The sequence below is a fragment of the Phalaenopsis equestris genome, unplaced genomic scaffold (genome assembly GCF_001263595.1).
Source record: "Phalaenopsis equestris unplaced genomic scaffold, ASM126359v1 Scaffold000278, whole genome shotgun sequence".
In the NCBI taxonomy this organism is placed as follows: domain Eukaryota; kingdom Viridiplantae; phylum Streptophyta; class Magnoliopsida; order Asparagales; family Orchidaceae; genus Phalaenopsis; species Phalaenopsis equestris.
Genome location: NW_018164720.1, coordinates 338,506 through 354,880, shown reverse-complemented (window position 1 = coordinate 354,880; position 16,375 = coordinate 338,506). Strand labels below are relative to the sequence as shown.

Genomic DNA, 16,375 nt, shown 5'->3' with positions numbered 1-16,375 from the left:
TTTTTTTTTAAATATTTATTTTATTTTCTTCTCAGTTTCTGCGTTAATGTGATATTTTCTCTCAAAATCTTCATGCGACGTTTCCACTTTCTCTACATCCCTATAAATAAGGGTTGAAGTATTTATTTGGGTGCTTGTTGTCTTTTCTCTGCTTTCTTGTCATTCAATTTCTTCTCTTTTATTCAACTTTTCATTCGTTTGAACATTCCTCTCATTTTTTGATGGCTTCAAAGCACACTTCTCAAACTTTTGGTTGGTAGTTGGGACCGAGCTATCGGTTTGGTCTCCGTCGATGATAGCTTTCATGATGGAGGTCTTTATTTTTATTTCACTGTCAAGTTTTGTGTTGGTCATCTAGATGTGAGGGTGATTGGTTGGTTCAATGATAAAATTGTTGTTTACAGAGACCAGTTGAGATATGAGTTGATGCTATCTCTATTCCATGAGCTTCAGGTGATTTTCAACCAATATGGGGTTATCCAAACATAGATTAAGCTGAATTCTATCATGAAGATTATGACCTGCATATTTTTTTTGCCATTTGCATGAATTATATCCAAGCATAACTGATTTTTCTGCTGAATGATAATTATTTTGTTAGTTACTTTAGATATAGCAGAGGTTAGACTGATTGGTCTAAATTAATCCCAAGTGACCTTTTTCTAATTTTTTTGAACTAGGATGATAGTGGCAGTAATGAAATGACCTTGAATTGCTCTAATCATTTCCTTTCTAATGATAAGCCAACTTTTTAAATAAAAATTAGATATAAAAACATCAAGCTTTGCTGGTTAATTACAATCTATGCTTTTTAATGCATATAAAATCTCATCCTCCTCTGGCATGATACAAAGGCTTGCTAATATATTCCCTCTCCTCTCTAAATATATCATAATTAATTGTAGTATCCAACTCCTCAGAAGAGAATATACTAATGAAATAATCAACATCGCTTTCCCCAACTTTCCTTGATCAGTAATATAATGCCCATTGACATCTTTAATTCTTAGAATAGTGTTTTGGTTTCTTTTATTTTTGATACAAGCATGGAAATACTTTGTGTTTCTGTCATTGTCTTTAAAGTGGGTCTCCCTTGATTTCTGTTGAAGTAACTCCTCCTCCCATTTGATAGCTTGCAGCTGTTCTTTGTGAGCCTCAGTTTTTTCCTTCCTCACTAGACCCCCTCCCTCATCCAGTTCTTCCTGCTGCTTCACCCTTGCCTCTTATGAACTACTTTTTTTGTGTGCATCCCCAAACGCTTCCCAATTCCAACTTCTTAAAGTCTTTGCCACTTTTTTATGTAGCTACCAAAGTACATACTAGTCATTGCTCACAATATTATATTGCCAATTATCTTTGACCACCCTTAGGAAGTTATGATGTTTTGACCAAACATTTAAATACTTGAAATGATATTTACTAGATTTTAGGAAAAGAGCCACAATAAAAGAAGGGTGGTCACATAAGGGTTTAGGGTATTTATATACTGTAGCTATTATGCTTCATTGAAATCAATATAAGTTAATTGCCACATTACCAATTAGCTATTTCTTAAGGTTCAAAATTTGTTTTGGTTGATGCCACTTCACAATCTTTGAATTTTAAAAAATATTGGTATAATGTCAATTAAAGCAACTTAATCATCTATACCTTTGAAAAGGAGAATATAAGGTAGAGTTTTGTTAGTTAAAATAATTGACCAATAAGGCCCACTAGTCAAACAAATTCAATGGCCTAATGAGGTTTCAATACATTGGCTAAAATTATATAAAGGTTGCTTATATATCATTGCTAATTTAAGTGTATTTACGACACTTCTAGAGTTATACAAGCTCTAACATCATGGCTCTAAGGACTTGCGCATCTTGAAATCATACCATGCTTTGCAACCTTATAAGGTTCTCCATTTCTTAGTCCTTTTTGGAAATATTTGAAAATAACAAGTTCTATGGCACTATACATTTCTGTCATTTTATTTAACTATTTTTTCATATTTATATTTTAGTCTTCCCATTCATTATGAGAGCTACAAAGGCATAATAACATCATTGTTACTTTCATCATTTATAAAATTATTATCCACCTATTTATAAAAGCAAGATGAAACTGCTTGAGTATCCTTGTGCTTTTGTTAGTGTCTCTTTATGGATATTATAAGATTTATATTTATGGTCATTTCACCCCTCTCGTGGAGAATGAAGTTAACATATGATATATTACACCACAATTCCAAATAGGGGCACTTACATACATACCACCTAAGTCCTATGTATTTACATACCTAACACCTAAACCTTAATGTTACATTTATATCATCCAAATCATTCATATCACATAAAAAAACCACCATTTTAACTCTTAAAATGTGAAATACCCCTTTTCATGCATAGGCAAAGTGACAATTATGTAAAAATTGATTTTTGGGTGTTAGAAATGTACGTACATAGGAATTGTATGATATTGAGGTAGAGTAAAGGCTAGCGTAGAACAAAATTATATATATATATTTTTCTTCAGTGGAATCAAAATGGTGAAGGCATCCTACAATTTAGTTGCCTTAGAACATCGAGAATTTGTAATTGGTTAAAGCGACTTCTTCATATTTGCCTTTGAAAACAAGGCTAAGATACAATATAGTTTCATTAGCATATTCACTTCTTAGAGCAAATAATGATGATCATAGGTTATAATGAATTTTCAAATGTTAACTTTATAGAAGCCAAATATGTCAAAGCTATATCAAAACCTTAACCCAAATTTTGTGAATGCCAATACTGGTCAAAGAGATCTCACCCTTTTATGGATACTAAAATCTATTTTAAAGTTATTCACGATGTTACCTTTATTTCATAAAAAAAATTGGTGCGAATGAGTAACATTTGATCCTTGGATTCGTTAGAGTTCAACGAGCTCGTTACTCATTAAACTATTTGAAATTTGTTGGTCTGAAGCGCTATAAAATTGAGTAAGGATCATATTTCACGTAAATTTATGTCACTCTTTTTTCTTAATTTAGTTTCCATCCACGAAACGAAATCACTGTCGTTTAAATTCATCGAAGAGCTTTGACGAGTGCAACAAAACGTGCTAGCACAACTCAAAATTTCATCACCACAAATATGATAAATAACAGATAGGAATAATTACTTGCATAGCACCCAAACATCGTTATTTACAAAATTTAGCACATATATAAACTTTTTGAACTATCAAACATATATTTATTTGAATAAAAATGAAGAAAAAAATGATTTGAAATTTATCATGAATTTTGTTATTTGAAAGTGCCCAACCCTACACTCCCGCATAGAATCTTCTGCGCGCAATCTATGTACAGAACCCTTTAACACTGGCGCATCTCGAAATGTCTCTCTCTCTCTCTCTCGTAGGAAAGATTATTCTATACGGACAGACGGGTGTCCGATCCTGACCGTAAATCAGGTGATTTAATTGATGGGCCCACCTAATTTTTTTTTTCTTAAAATTGAAATATAAGCTGACCGTACCGTACTCAATAATTTCTCCTCTCTCGTAGATATAAGTTCGTTACACGGGAACCCGCGCGCCGTGCCCCCGTCTCCTTTTTCCGCTCCGACTCTAGTTTTTGTGGAGAATGGCGTATCGTCGGAGGCGCCCGACTCCACGGGCCTCCACTTTCGAGGACTTTAGCTCCTCGTTTAACTCCCGCGGTGTCGATTCCCCTGCTTCCACGACAACTACACTCTCCACCCAGGCAATCCGATCTCCCGGCGCTCACCGCGAATCCTCCCTATTATCCGCCAATGTAGACCCCTTGCGCCAGACTTCCGTCTTTTTCAATCAGGTCTGTTTTCTCCTGTTTTCAATCCTCCATTTCACCATTTGGATGTTTCCGTGATTCGTTCGGGAGGTTTTTCTGCGGGGATGTGTTTGTTGTAGATGATTAGAGAATAGAAAGAGTTTGGTAGACTTGAGAAATCTCTTTAGATTGTTGAGACAATGGAATTGGTGTTTCGGTGGTGCATTTCAGCATATCTGATTGGTTCTCTGTTAATTCCAATTGAATCTTGGGCGTTAAGAAGAAATGAGTCATTGACGAATATACATTGGGATTTTTTGATTCGCGTGCTTTGATAACTGAGAAAATGTGGAAGGATTTGAGATTTTCTTTTGTAATCTGTTAATTAACATCTTTATTGATGTTAGCAAGTCAATATCAGAGAGAAATATCCACTCGGAGTTCTATCATTTTTTCTTTGATTGAAGTCATAAAAGAATAAAGTCACTACCATTCAATCAATTTAATTTAATAGCTAACGAAATTATATGCCATTCACTATTGTAAATATTTCATTCTAATCACAATTATTATACACAAAGGCAAAAAAAAATTGCTATCCTAGTTAATTTTTTGTTTTTATTAAATTAAAATTAAAATTTAAATATTTAAAAGATATTTAGATTTTGTCTTTAAAGATTAGGGCCAATTACTTGCTAGCTAGCAAAACATTGCTATCTACAAAAGTAGCACCCTCTTTCATCCATAAGAAACTTATAAGTGACTTGCATGAAACTCAATAACTTGTACTAGAACTGACTAAAGCCTTCTACTTACGTTTGCAATCTTAATAAATTTGAACTGGACTTGAACTGGATGCGAAAATGAACTATGGGATTCGTATTTATGACCATAATAATGATAGTTTATGGGGCTTTTCTCACTAAAATACAATCATATAAAAATAAATTTTAGGACACCTTAAAGCACATGTAGATTCCAATTTGTAATGCTTGCTATAAGAGTAACGACACACACATGTAAGCATACAGTATGATTTTCTTATGTTAAACATGAAAAAAAAAAAAAATTATGTGTATTTTTTATTAACAAAAACATTTGTTCAAGCTGTCTAAATTTAAAAAAGTATTAAGCCGCCTATGTATCTCATGAGGTAGTTTATAATTCAAATGTAATATTGTGAAAATCGTGGAAGCACAACGAACACAGTTCGCAAGTGTCTGAACAAATGTATTATATACTTGAAAATGAAGTTAAAGAATATTGTGTGGAATAAAGATAAATTAAACTTAAATATGTCCCACTCTAAAAGATGTGCAATCATCCTGAAACTATATAAATTCTCTCTTTTAAAATTAAATTCTTCAACATGCATGCATGCTCTCAAGCAAGTTGTTGTGCCAATAGGAAATGATTGTAATTTCCACTTTTTGTGTTCAATTCCTTATGTCAATACATAAATAAGCGAATTCGATCCTCTACAAGAAAGCATATAAAGCTAAGAAGTTCCAAAGCTATAAAATAAAATAATTTAAAGTACCATAATGGACCACCTGACCCTAATTTCAAAATACCTCTAAATCCGAACACTGATCATACCCTACTCTCAAAATACCTCTAAATCCTAAAGAGAAATCTATCGCTTAAATTCAAGAGCACATAATCTATCCATCTTCACAACATGTTCGTCGAGGAAGTTAAATTTAAGATAAACCTAAGCTCATAATATATAAATATTATATCAAGCACATCTCTATATTTATTTTTGAAAAACTTATGATGTGTTCTCTAACATAATGATTTTGCTCTTAAATGACATCACAAAAATATTATTATAATAGGACTATAACCAAGTGATTTGCCTCAAAATGATGCCATTAGATTGTGGTGATGGCTAAAGCTCGTAAATTCTATAATGACCCAGATTTTTTAAGTGGGGAATTATAAAGTGCTTTTGATGTGACACTATTAGCTAAAGTCGACTTCAAATTATTTTATTAACAAAAAATCCACCATAAGTCTACAAGGGTTTCTTAGACGAAACAATGACCGGATCAACTAGCACCACAAGAAACTCAACATATACCACCAGTTGCTACTATGGAATCTCAATCTCACCAATCAATGGTGATGTCTAATGAGAGTATAATGGATTGAGTGAAGGACCAATTTATGCAAAATCACCCTCCTACTATCAATGGTATGGCGGACCGGATCGAGTCAGAAGTGTCACTTAATGATATCGAGAAGAGACTTCGAGACATAAAGTGCCTTGAAGATTATAAGATATACATTGTCACATTTCAACAACATCAAGGAGCTACGATTGGCGGGAGAGTCATCATTGCAGTACCGTTGGAATTGATTCAGTAATCTCTTGGATAGATTTTGAGAAATTATTTTTAGAGTAATACTTTTCTATGGTAGACCGTGCCAAGCTGATGAACAACTTGAGAAAACTGGAGCAAGGATTGAGGACTGTTCAAGTATGAGATGCAATTTGCCAGGATCATCAGATTCGTCCTTACTGATATTGTGGACGCAAGAAATCAAGAGAGAACATGAGAGAGAAAGGAAGCTTTGATGGCTGTAAAAAGAGGAGGTTAAGCTCGATGCTCTAAGTTCAGTAGCTCATAAATAACAAAAAGAGGTGGTGGGCGAGTGTGGGAGAAGGTCAGTTCACACAAATTTGATGAATCAAAAAAAGTGAAGAGCAGTAGAGGAAGGAATTGTGTGAATCGTAATATCAGGGAGGGAAGTACAACGAGAAAATTATGAGTAAAGCGGGGATATTTTAAACAAAAGTGGCAGTGAATGAGAAAGGAATAAATTTCACTAAGATTTGCAAGGCGGTGCGAGAGCGAGCATAATAAGATAAGGTTTCAGTTCTTACAGTTTGAACCATGCCATGACTTCTTCATTTATTATCATCCTCATTTCATGGTTTCGGACAAATTTAGGCATTCCAACTGTGCTCAGCTTTCCAAATCCTCAGACCTTTTTCATATATTTTGTTTATCTTTAAATTTCGTTCTTTTATGCTCCATCTAAGAAAACTGAAATGCAAATGCAGAATCCTTTTCACCATGAGTACTCATCTCTCAGATGTACTAATGAAAAGGGTGCGAATGAATCCAATTATGGATTTTGGGGTGTTCTTGCCAAAAAAGTTAAATCTCTCCTTGAAGATGATAGTGCTTCACAACAATTTAATGGCCATAGTAGAAACGAGTTTCAAATGCTTTCCACATCGACGGATAGTCAGGTGAGATTTATTATTTTTGTAGTTGTTATTTTTTTTTTAGGATAATTGAACATGTTCCCCCATTGTGGGAAATTTTGAAGTTAGAATCAGTTTTCCACATCAAACAAAGTTCTGTGGGATGAAAAAAAAACTTGGTATTTTAGCTTCCAGGAAGTAAATTAACCATGATCTGGTTCATGCTCTACGATGAATGATCTCCCCTTGCATGTCTCTCTTTTTCTACAGGATAAGAAAAGCATGCTTATGAAAATTCACTCTGCTTATTGCAGTTCAATCAGCCTAATTTGTCTCCTCAGAACTTCCAAAAGGCTGAAAATCTTGCTTCTTCCCTGAATCAAATTGGTGGAACGATTAAAAGTGCCTTTGAAGTAAGTGTTATTGAACCTTTTTCCCATCATTCTTTATCCTACAAGTGCTCTTGAATTATCATTGGATCTTTTACTGCAGTCATTTCTATTCTCATATTCACATTTTCCATAAATTAAATAGATTTGTGGCTCTCATATAACAGAATATTCATTATTATAGATTCACAATGTATTTTTGCTGTTGCATGTCACTGATCTTTCTTTTTAATTTTGTGCTGGTGGATTTCATGAGAGATCTGCCGTTTACAATATTTTAACTTTTCTCAGGAGGGTTTGGCGGTCGTCGAGAATAGGGCAGCTGACATCATACAGGAAACAAAGAAAATTCAAATTAGGAGAAAAACAGCCGGTTTTAATTCACGAGGTCAAGTTGCTGATTTGGCGGCTACCGCAAATCTCTTTCAAAATCTTTCAGACCAAGATAATCCATTGAAGGCATCTAGAAATGTAAGGCAGCAGCTGTGTTTCGCAGAATAACGTAGGAAAGTATTCGCTGTCACATATTTAGATACGCACTAAAACTTCTTATTCTCTATGAATGTTAAGATTTGAATAACAAAACGTTCTTTTTTAATGAAATTCGAAGACTTTGGTATTATGATTCCTTCGTTTGGTATTACATGAGATAAGACCATAAGAATTTACATGCATCCTTACCTACTTTATTTTCTAACATTTTTCTGTCTGATAATGGATTTAAGTGCGATTTCACTTAAATTTTACCAGACAGCAAAAAGGCCATTTTTAAATCCTGAATTCCATATATCTGGTTTTTTCTTCATTAACTTCTCAGTTTTGCCTTAATCCTGGATTTACTAAATCCTGCTGTTGGCAGGATCTAGTATGTCTGGATTTACAAGATTTATTAAAGCAGTTAACGCTGTAACGAAACAGCCTCTGAGTTTCATTTTATGCTTATAGCAAGCAGATGCTCTGGCTGCCAAGGCCAAACTTCTCCTGAGGGAACTAAAAACCGCCAAAGCCGACCTAGCTTTTGCCAAGCAAAGATGTGATCAGCTTGTAGAGGAAAACAAACTTCTGAGGGAGAACCGTGAGAAAGGAGACAATACTGAAGATGATGACCTGGTATGCATCCTCTGCTACCCCAGCTTCTTCAAAATTAAACATACATCAGGATTTCATCAATTTTATTTAATTTTAGTTTCTTATGAGTACAGATACGTCTCCAACTTGAGACACTGCTTGCAGAGAAGGGAAGATTGGCACATGAGAACTCAATATACGCCCGGGAGAATCGATTCTTGAGAGAGATTGTGGAGTACCATAATCATACAATGCAGGATGTTGTGCACCTAGATGATGGTATCAGCCATATTGCCGATGATAGAACTACACAGATTTCGTCGCTGTTCTCCTCGTCTGGCTCTGCATCTGAGGTGATCTCACCAGCCTTATCAAGCCCACGAACTCCGCCGGATTCTATGAATTTATTGAACAACAATGATGAGCCAGATTTCTCATCGCCTGCTGCCGCTGCTCCTCGAGAAAATGTGAATGAAGAATGCTCAAAATCACCCCCAAAGTCTGTAGCCCAAGGGGTAAGCTTTTTTCATCCCAGCATGAGCTGAATTTTGAAAGGGCGAACTAATGAGGGCCTGTTTGTGTTTGTGTATAGTAATATTTCTTTATGGAACTATCATAGTTTGGTAGCATTTAATTTCTGATAAGATTTTTTTTTGTGAATATATAATAATTACACTGTTCTTGTTGGCTCTAGGCTCAGGGGACATTATGGCTGTTGTATTTATGGCCTTATTGTAAGTAGAGGTAATATAGTCTTTTGGTTTTATTTACTTATATGTCATAATGTCTCTACATAAAAGGGACTTGGGATTCATGAGATAGTAGTAGTGAGAAATGTAGAAGTTGTAACTCCAAATCATTACTTTCTCCCATCCATGGTCTCCCTCCCCGTGGATGTTAGGCTAATCAACTCAATGTCGAATCATGTAAATCTTTTGTGTTTGATTATTGTTGTGTGAATTTATTTGATTAAGCATTGCTTTTGCATAACAATTGGTATTAGAAAATCGGGTTCATGATCAAAGCGTGGTTCGGTCTCAACAACAACAAATCTGGCATGTGTTGTTGGTGTTTTTTGTAGCAGGTGGTCCGACGTGCTTTGCCGGCAAATTCAGAGGTTTGACAACAGACTGACGGTAGGCTGACGACTTGAACTTGAAAATCTAGTGTGTAGGCAAAGGTGCGGCTCAAGGAGGATGTCTGTGGAGCTTTGTTCTGATAGTGGTTCCCATGACAGACCGATGACGGTTTCAGTGGCGGCTATGGTGGTAGTTTTGGTGAGGTCCGCACAGTCACGCGAAATTTTTTGTGGAAGAGGAGAAAAAGGAAGCTTGGTGTGGAACTAGGGAAATAGAATTTCTTTGGAATCATGAAAAAATGAAAAGGAAATTATTTTTGGGGGAGACGAGGATTTCAAGAAAAATTGGGAAAAAAAGAAGAAAGTCTTAAAAATGAATTAAAAAAAAGAAAAGAATTAAAAAAAAGAAAAGGAATTTAATTTAAAAAAAAAAAGGAAAGAAATTTCGAAAAAAGTGAGAAAGAAAAGGAAAAACAAGAAAAGAGAATTTCAGAAAAAGGGAAATTTTTATTTCTGAAATATATTTCTCTTTTCTAGTGTTTTTTTTTTCTATTCTTCTCTTATTCTAAAGTTTACAAAGTAAGCAGGATGGAATATACTAGGGAATATTTTATTCTACTAGAGAAATATTTTTTTAGATAGTCGAAACAATGAATAATAGCACATTGTGGGGCTCTTCAACAATTACTATGGCGGTGAAAAAGCAAATCAATTAGGTGGTTATATATCTTCTCAAAATCGATGTGTCAAAATTCAATGACAAAGGGAACATTGGTGTGTGGCGATGTGAGGTGATGGATGTGTTGTGTTCTTTGAATATAGAGGAAGTCCTGGATAACAAGAATGCCATGAAAGGATATCAACGAGAGATTGGTTAAAGATGAATCAAATTGTATGTGACTTGGTTCATAATTGCTTGACCCATGAGATCAAATATGAGGTGAGGATAAGGACATCTGTAGGAAAATTATGGAGGTTGTTTGAGAACAAATATCTCACGAAGAGCGTGTAGAACCGTCTCCATATGATGCATCAACTCTACATATTTCAAATGAGACAGGGGGCTACCTTTGATGAGAAATTGCAGGACTTCACTAAGCTTTTTTTGCATATTTATTAAATTTGGATGAGGAGGTTGGAGATGAAGATAAAACACTCATTTTGTTGAATTTGCTACCAAATGAGTATGAAAACTTCACGATGACACTCATTCATGGGAAAAATGTCTTGAATCATAGCGAAATGACTACGATGTTATTGAATCATGAGTTCTATCGAAAGGGACAAGGAGCCCACAAAGATGGAGTCAGTTGAGGCATGTACACTCCAGCATGAAAGATTTGAGAAGAAGAAGAAAAAGTTGACAAAGAAAGGTGGCAGCGGCGGCACTTCTCAAAAGCGGGGCAAGTCTCATGATTACAGTCTTAAGAAAAATCAACATGCTTTCTGTTTGGAGATCGGTTATTGAAAGAAAGATTGTCTGAAGCTGAAGGAGAAGTAAAAGAAAGTTGCATTTGAGGTGAAAGCCAATATTATTGTGGAAAGAAGTGAAGAGGCATATTCAGATGTATCATTATCTGCAGTTTTTCATAGTTTATTAACAGATGATACATGTTGAATTCTGAACATAGGTGCTATCTATCACATTTATGCTCACTTATGATGGTTCTGTATATACACGGAGTTGGATAGCTGTGCAATGACAATGTGCAACGATCAAACTTGCCATATTATTGGGGTAGGGAGTATATTTATCATGATGTGTGATGGTAATGTGAGGGAGCTGAGCGATGTTGAACATGTTCCAAATATCCGAAAGAACATTTTGGTCACTTGGGGCTTTAGAGTACAAGGGCTGCAAGATAGTTATTGAGACAGATTTTCTGAGAATATATCATGAATCAATGGTTTTTATGAGAAGAGTTCATCATCATAGTATTTACTATATTCAATGTAGTACAATGATTGGAATGACTGCGATTGCTAATGATTTTTCTAACTCTACTATATTATGGAATTTGTAGTTAGCTTATGTTGGAGAGGCTTCACTTCAAACTTTGGTAAAATAAGGATTGATCGAAAGAGCAGGCACCTGCAAGCATGATTTCTGTGAACATTGTGTATTTGGCAAGAAGACATTAGTATCTTTTGGTACTGTCATCCACATTATAAAAAATGTTTTAGAGTATATTCACAAAGATGTTTGGGGCCCAAAAAAGACATCATCATTTAGCAGGCGTAGATACTTTGTCTCTTTTATTGATAATTACTCAATATATGTTTGGGTGCACACTATGAAGCATAAAAAGGAGGTGTTGGAGATTTTCATAACTTAGAAGAAGTAGATTGAGACTCAGGCTGGTAAGAAAATCTAATCTATCATATAAGATAATAAGAGCGAATACACATCAAATGCGTTCTTGCAACAATGCAGAGAGCTGAGATAGAGCACAACTTCACTATTTGAGAGACACCACAATAGAACAGAGTGGCAGAGAGAATGAACCAGACTTTAGTGGAGAAATTTTGATGTATGTTATCTAATGTTGGGTTGGATAGAGTGTTTGGGCCACATCCATAGACTATGCTTATCACTTGATGGACTGTCTGCCTTCTACAGCTATTAGGAAGAAGACCCCAAAGGAGATGTGATCAGGACATCTTATTATAGATTATGAGCACCTAAGAATGCTTGAGTTTCCAACTTACTACCACATGCAAAATGATAAAATGGAACAAAGAGCAAAGAAGGTGATCTTCATTAGCTTCAGGCATTGAGTCAAGAGCTTCAAGTTCTATGATCAATTAGAAAGGAAGGTTTTCATTAGTATAGATGTTACATTTGATGAGACAAGCTTATTGAAAATTCAGAACTCAAATAGGTGGAGAGTTCTACTAGGACCACAGATATACATAAAAAGTTGGAGTTTGATGCAACTGCATTTTGATCCCAAGAAAATATAGTTGTGTAAAATTTATAAAACTGACTCCATTTTACAATGGTGCCAAAATCTTGATGTTGTGTTTTATGAATGTTAACGTTAAGCACTTAATGTTTGGATTCTACGCAAGTATACATATAGTTATCAAGTAATATAAGACTTTCTATTTAAGTCTCAAATATCAATCTCACGAGGAATATTTAAATTTGAGATGATAAATTAACTAGAAAATTCACAGAAATACAAAGAAATTGCTGTCACTAATTTTAAATGTTTGAGCTACTATCAAAACTAAATTATTAACTACTAACAAGATTTAAATGTAAAGTTTAAAACAATAATTACTAAACTATGTTCATGTGATGAAGTTTTCTAATATGAAAAAACATCTTTCCCACTACAATGAGTTTTACAATGAGTTTTTGGAAATAATTGGTTTAAATTTGTATTGTGCCAATGGTTTAAATTATTGTGCCAAATATGATCAATTTTAATTCTCTACCCTGATTCAGTGTTATAGAAAATTATTGGTTAATCTTAGGTTTAGTCCCTAAATCTATGGCCAGGCTATGAGGATACTGGCTCCCACTTCAGAGCTCCTACTTCCCTTCCCTTTAAAGCTAACTCTCGCTTTAGTTCTTAAACACTAAGATCGAATTAGGGATTTTAGTTTGTCACCCTAAAAATCTCCAATTCTACACCCAATAATATATATTTCTCTATTTATTTGTACTTAATTCCATGAATAAAATACTACTTCATGGACTTAAATGTGATTTTCACTCTGTTGTAGAACTCATCCTCCATTTCCCGGATCATATGTTTCACAACATATTTTAACAATTCAGTGGGTCAGATCGAAAAGTAAATTAAGAACGGAGTTGAAAAATCATCACAATTTATTTTATATTTTAACATTGACACATCCAAATTATCTCTTCATTTCACCATATCTCAGAGCAGGGAGAAAGATAAAGGAAGCTGCTCAGACTTCATGAGAAAGATACAATAAAACACAAATTTCATATATAAAAGAAAATTCATACAATAATAATAAACAAACAATACTTATCTGAAACTCTTTCTCAAAGCAAATCCCTTGTACCCTCTCTTAGGAAATGTAGGAAGAAGAAATCTCTCACTTCTCTCTCTCTCCAACATTCTTAGAGAAGAATTCACACATAAACTCACCACACAAACTCAAAACTATATAAAAAATAAATGACTAATGGTGTGGATTGGCGTGGAAGGATGTAAAGTGGCACGAAGGGGGCAATGAGATTTTAAGAAAAATCAAGAGCGAGTGGAGGAGTGCGAAGAGAGTCTTTTCTGATCAATTTCGACTCTAAATAGAGCCTGTTTTCCAATAGATGCATCCAAAAACTCTTAAAAAATGTCCAAATTCGTCGAATATTCTAGAAACAGGGTCTGCACCGACACTGGCAAAATTCATGTTCTCTGTCAAACGGCATCGTCTGTGTTGAACAATTTTTTTAAAAACTCTATTTTGACTCCAAATTTCATCCTTCTTTCTCCAAGTCCTAAAAATCAACAATCTGCAATAAAACATAAAAAAATATCTTCCTTTAAAGTGCAATATCACAAAAAATGAGTATAAACTTCTAAAAATGTATTTATTTTTGGTGTATCAAAATCCCTCAAACTTAAATGTTACTTGTCCTCAAGTAACTCTTTTACTACATAAAAATATAACTCATGGCAAAGATTTTAACTTCTAGATTTCTATATTTTAGTCTACTAAATACAATGACATAACTTAAGAAAAATGTAAAATAACTTCAGTTAATACTAAATGTATAAGAATATCTAGCAGTCAAGTCTAAGATTTCTGATTCTCTATTCTTTTCAAGGAAAATTACAAATTATTCATATTAATGCTACTTAGAATATTCATATGAAAAAGAACTTCATGAAACTTTACCAGTAAATATGCTAATACTAAAATATAAGTTTAGAAAATATAGCCAAGTCTTCTTCTATAAGTTGATTCAAGTGAAGCTAATTTTTAATTAGGCATCTCCTCAAGCTTCTCCTCACATCTTTTTCTTTTATTTTTTTCTTTTTCTTTTCTTTTTTCAGAATCAATTTTAATATTTTTTCTTTTCTTTTCTTTTTTTTTTTCATGTGAGGATTACTATATCTAGACAGCTTTTAATGATTTTGAACTTCACTATCTTCTTCTTAAAGTTAAAAACTTTTCACATTCCTTCACTTTATAAATTTATACTAGCTTTAAAGATTTTTCATAAAGTTTTATTCTTTTCTTCTACATGAATCCCTAAGATTTTTAATACTTCAAAAATACAAATTCCTTTACTCACAATAGAAAAACATAGTCTCATTCTATCCTACCAAATATTTTAATCTCTAAATTACCCTTTATTATTAAAAATTTTTACTTAAGTTTACTATATATTTAGAAACACAAATATAGTTATCTAACACTTAGAAACACAAATATAGTTATCTAAAGTTACACTCTAATACCAATTGTCATGTTAAATTTTAAAATATTTTGAAAATATAACTAATTGAGGACAAATAAAATTAAGTTTCTTCTCTCTAAAAAAGAATTTTTCTTTCCCCCCCAAACTTAAATTTTTAAAAGATTTAGCATGAAGAACTGAAAAATAAAAAGTGAAAAAAAACATTTAATACATAAAGGAAAGACTTACCTGTTGAAGGTTCTGATATTGAAACTTAACTCTAAAATATTGCAGGTGCTAATATAAAAAGCTACAAAATTTAAAACATTAAATAACACATAATACATATAAAAATTTTCTAAGAAAAAGTTAACTACAAATACATCCAACAAAGTACTAAAAGCTAACAACAATACTAAAATAGTTCTCAATGTAAAAATAGTCTCACAAATCTACTGTTCATAATTCAATATAACATTTAAAATAAAGTGTTACACTCTAAAAACATACAGTCTCAACAATAAAGTACAACCAAACATAAACTAAAAAAAAATCTAATTAAAGCATCACTAATCGTCATCATCATCTTCTTCTTCTTCCACATCCAAATTTTGCTGCTGATATGAGGTAAAAACAGAGTGAGTGGAAAATTGAACTGTGACATCACCCCTCATATATCTGACCATTGCATCATCATAAGCATCATCATATTCAAACTTCTATCTTGTCAAATCATCATTGTGTACATTTCTGGCCTCCATATTTTTCATTCTTCTTTACATTCTCAAGATATCTCCCTGTTAGGGTACTAGAAGTAGTAGTACTTGAAGTAGAAGGAATATCCCTGGTCCTACTTCCAGATCTCCATCCAACATGAGATTCATAAGTCTTTATATTGGCAGGCCCAATAGGTTTTAGAGGTTCAATCCTCTTCTCATCCATTCTAAAATTAACTCCTGCCTATTCACATAATGTGAAGATCAGGGGAGGGTGTGCTAAAGCACCAGTAGTCTCTCCCAAAACAATAGATCGAGTGCTTCTATAAATAATAGAGCCTACATCTATCCTTCTCATCTGCTGGATACAGAAGTTTAAGATGGCTCTATCCTTTGCAACTTTACTATGATAATTGATTGGTATCATTATACCAGAAATAAAGTAGTGTCAGACCTTAGATACTACATTTAACATAGAAAAAAGAAAGTTTACCTTAACACCATTCTTCACCTTCCAAGCTCCTCTTCCATCAGTAAGAAAATATATAACTTCATATAAGGCCTCATTCGTAGCAGAAAACGATTTGTACTGACATCTATACACATCTTCTAACTGATAAAATTCATTAATTTTCCTTGGAGTAAATTCCACAATTTTCCCACAAACAAACACATAGTCTTCATAAGTCTCCTTAAAATTAGCTTATAACTCCATCACTACACCAATAATAGTCTCA

The 16,375-nt window shown here is 33.6% G+C and overlaps 1 protein-coding gene across 1 annotated transcript; it reads left to right on the top strand.

Annotated features, from left to right (window-relative positions):
- Positions 1–3,536: 3,536 nt before the first annotated feature.
- Positions 3,537–9,352, top strand: LOC110024908. Its single transcript, XM_020725101.1, has 6 exons — positions 3,537–3,823; positions 6,852–7,043; positions 7,313–7,411; positions 7,679–7,858; positions 8,333–8,497; positions 8,590–9,352. The coding sequence occupies exons 1-6, from the start codon at positions 3,614–3,616 to the stop codon at positions 8,998–9,000; spliced, it is 1,257 nt and encodes a 418-aa protein (XP_020580760.1). The 5' UTR covers positions 3,537–3,613; the 3' UTR covers positions 9,001–9,352.
- The last annotated feature ends 7,023 nt before the right edge of the window (positions 9,353–16,375 follow it).

Coding starts and splice junctions, on each gene's coding strand:
- LOC110024908 (XM_020725101.1), top strand. CDS start 3,614: ATGGCGTATCGTCGGAGGCGCCCGACTCCACGGGCCTCCACTTTCGAG. Junction 7,044..7,312: donor CCACATCGACGGATAGTCAG/GTGAGATTTATT, acceptor TGCTTATTGCAG/TTCAATCAGCCTAATTTGTC. Junction 7,859..8,332: donor CATTGAAGGCATCTAGAAAT/GTAAGGCAGCAG, acceptor TTATGCTTATAG/CAAGCAGATGCTCTGGCTGC.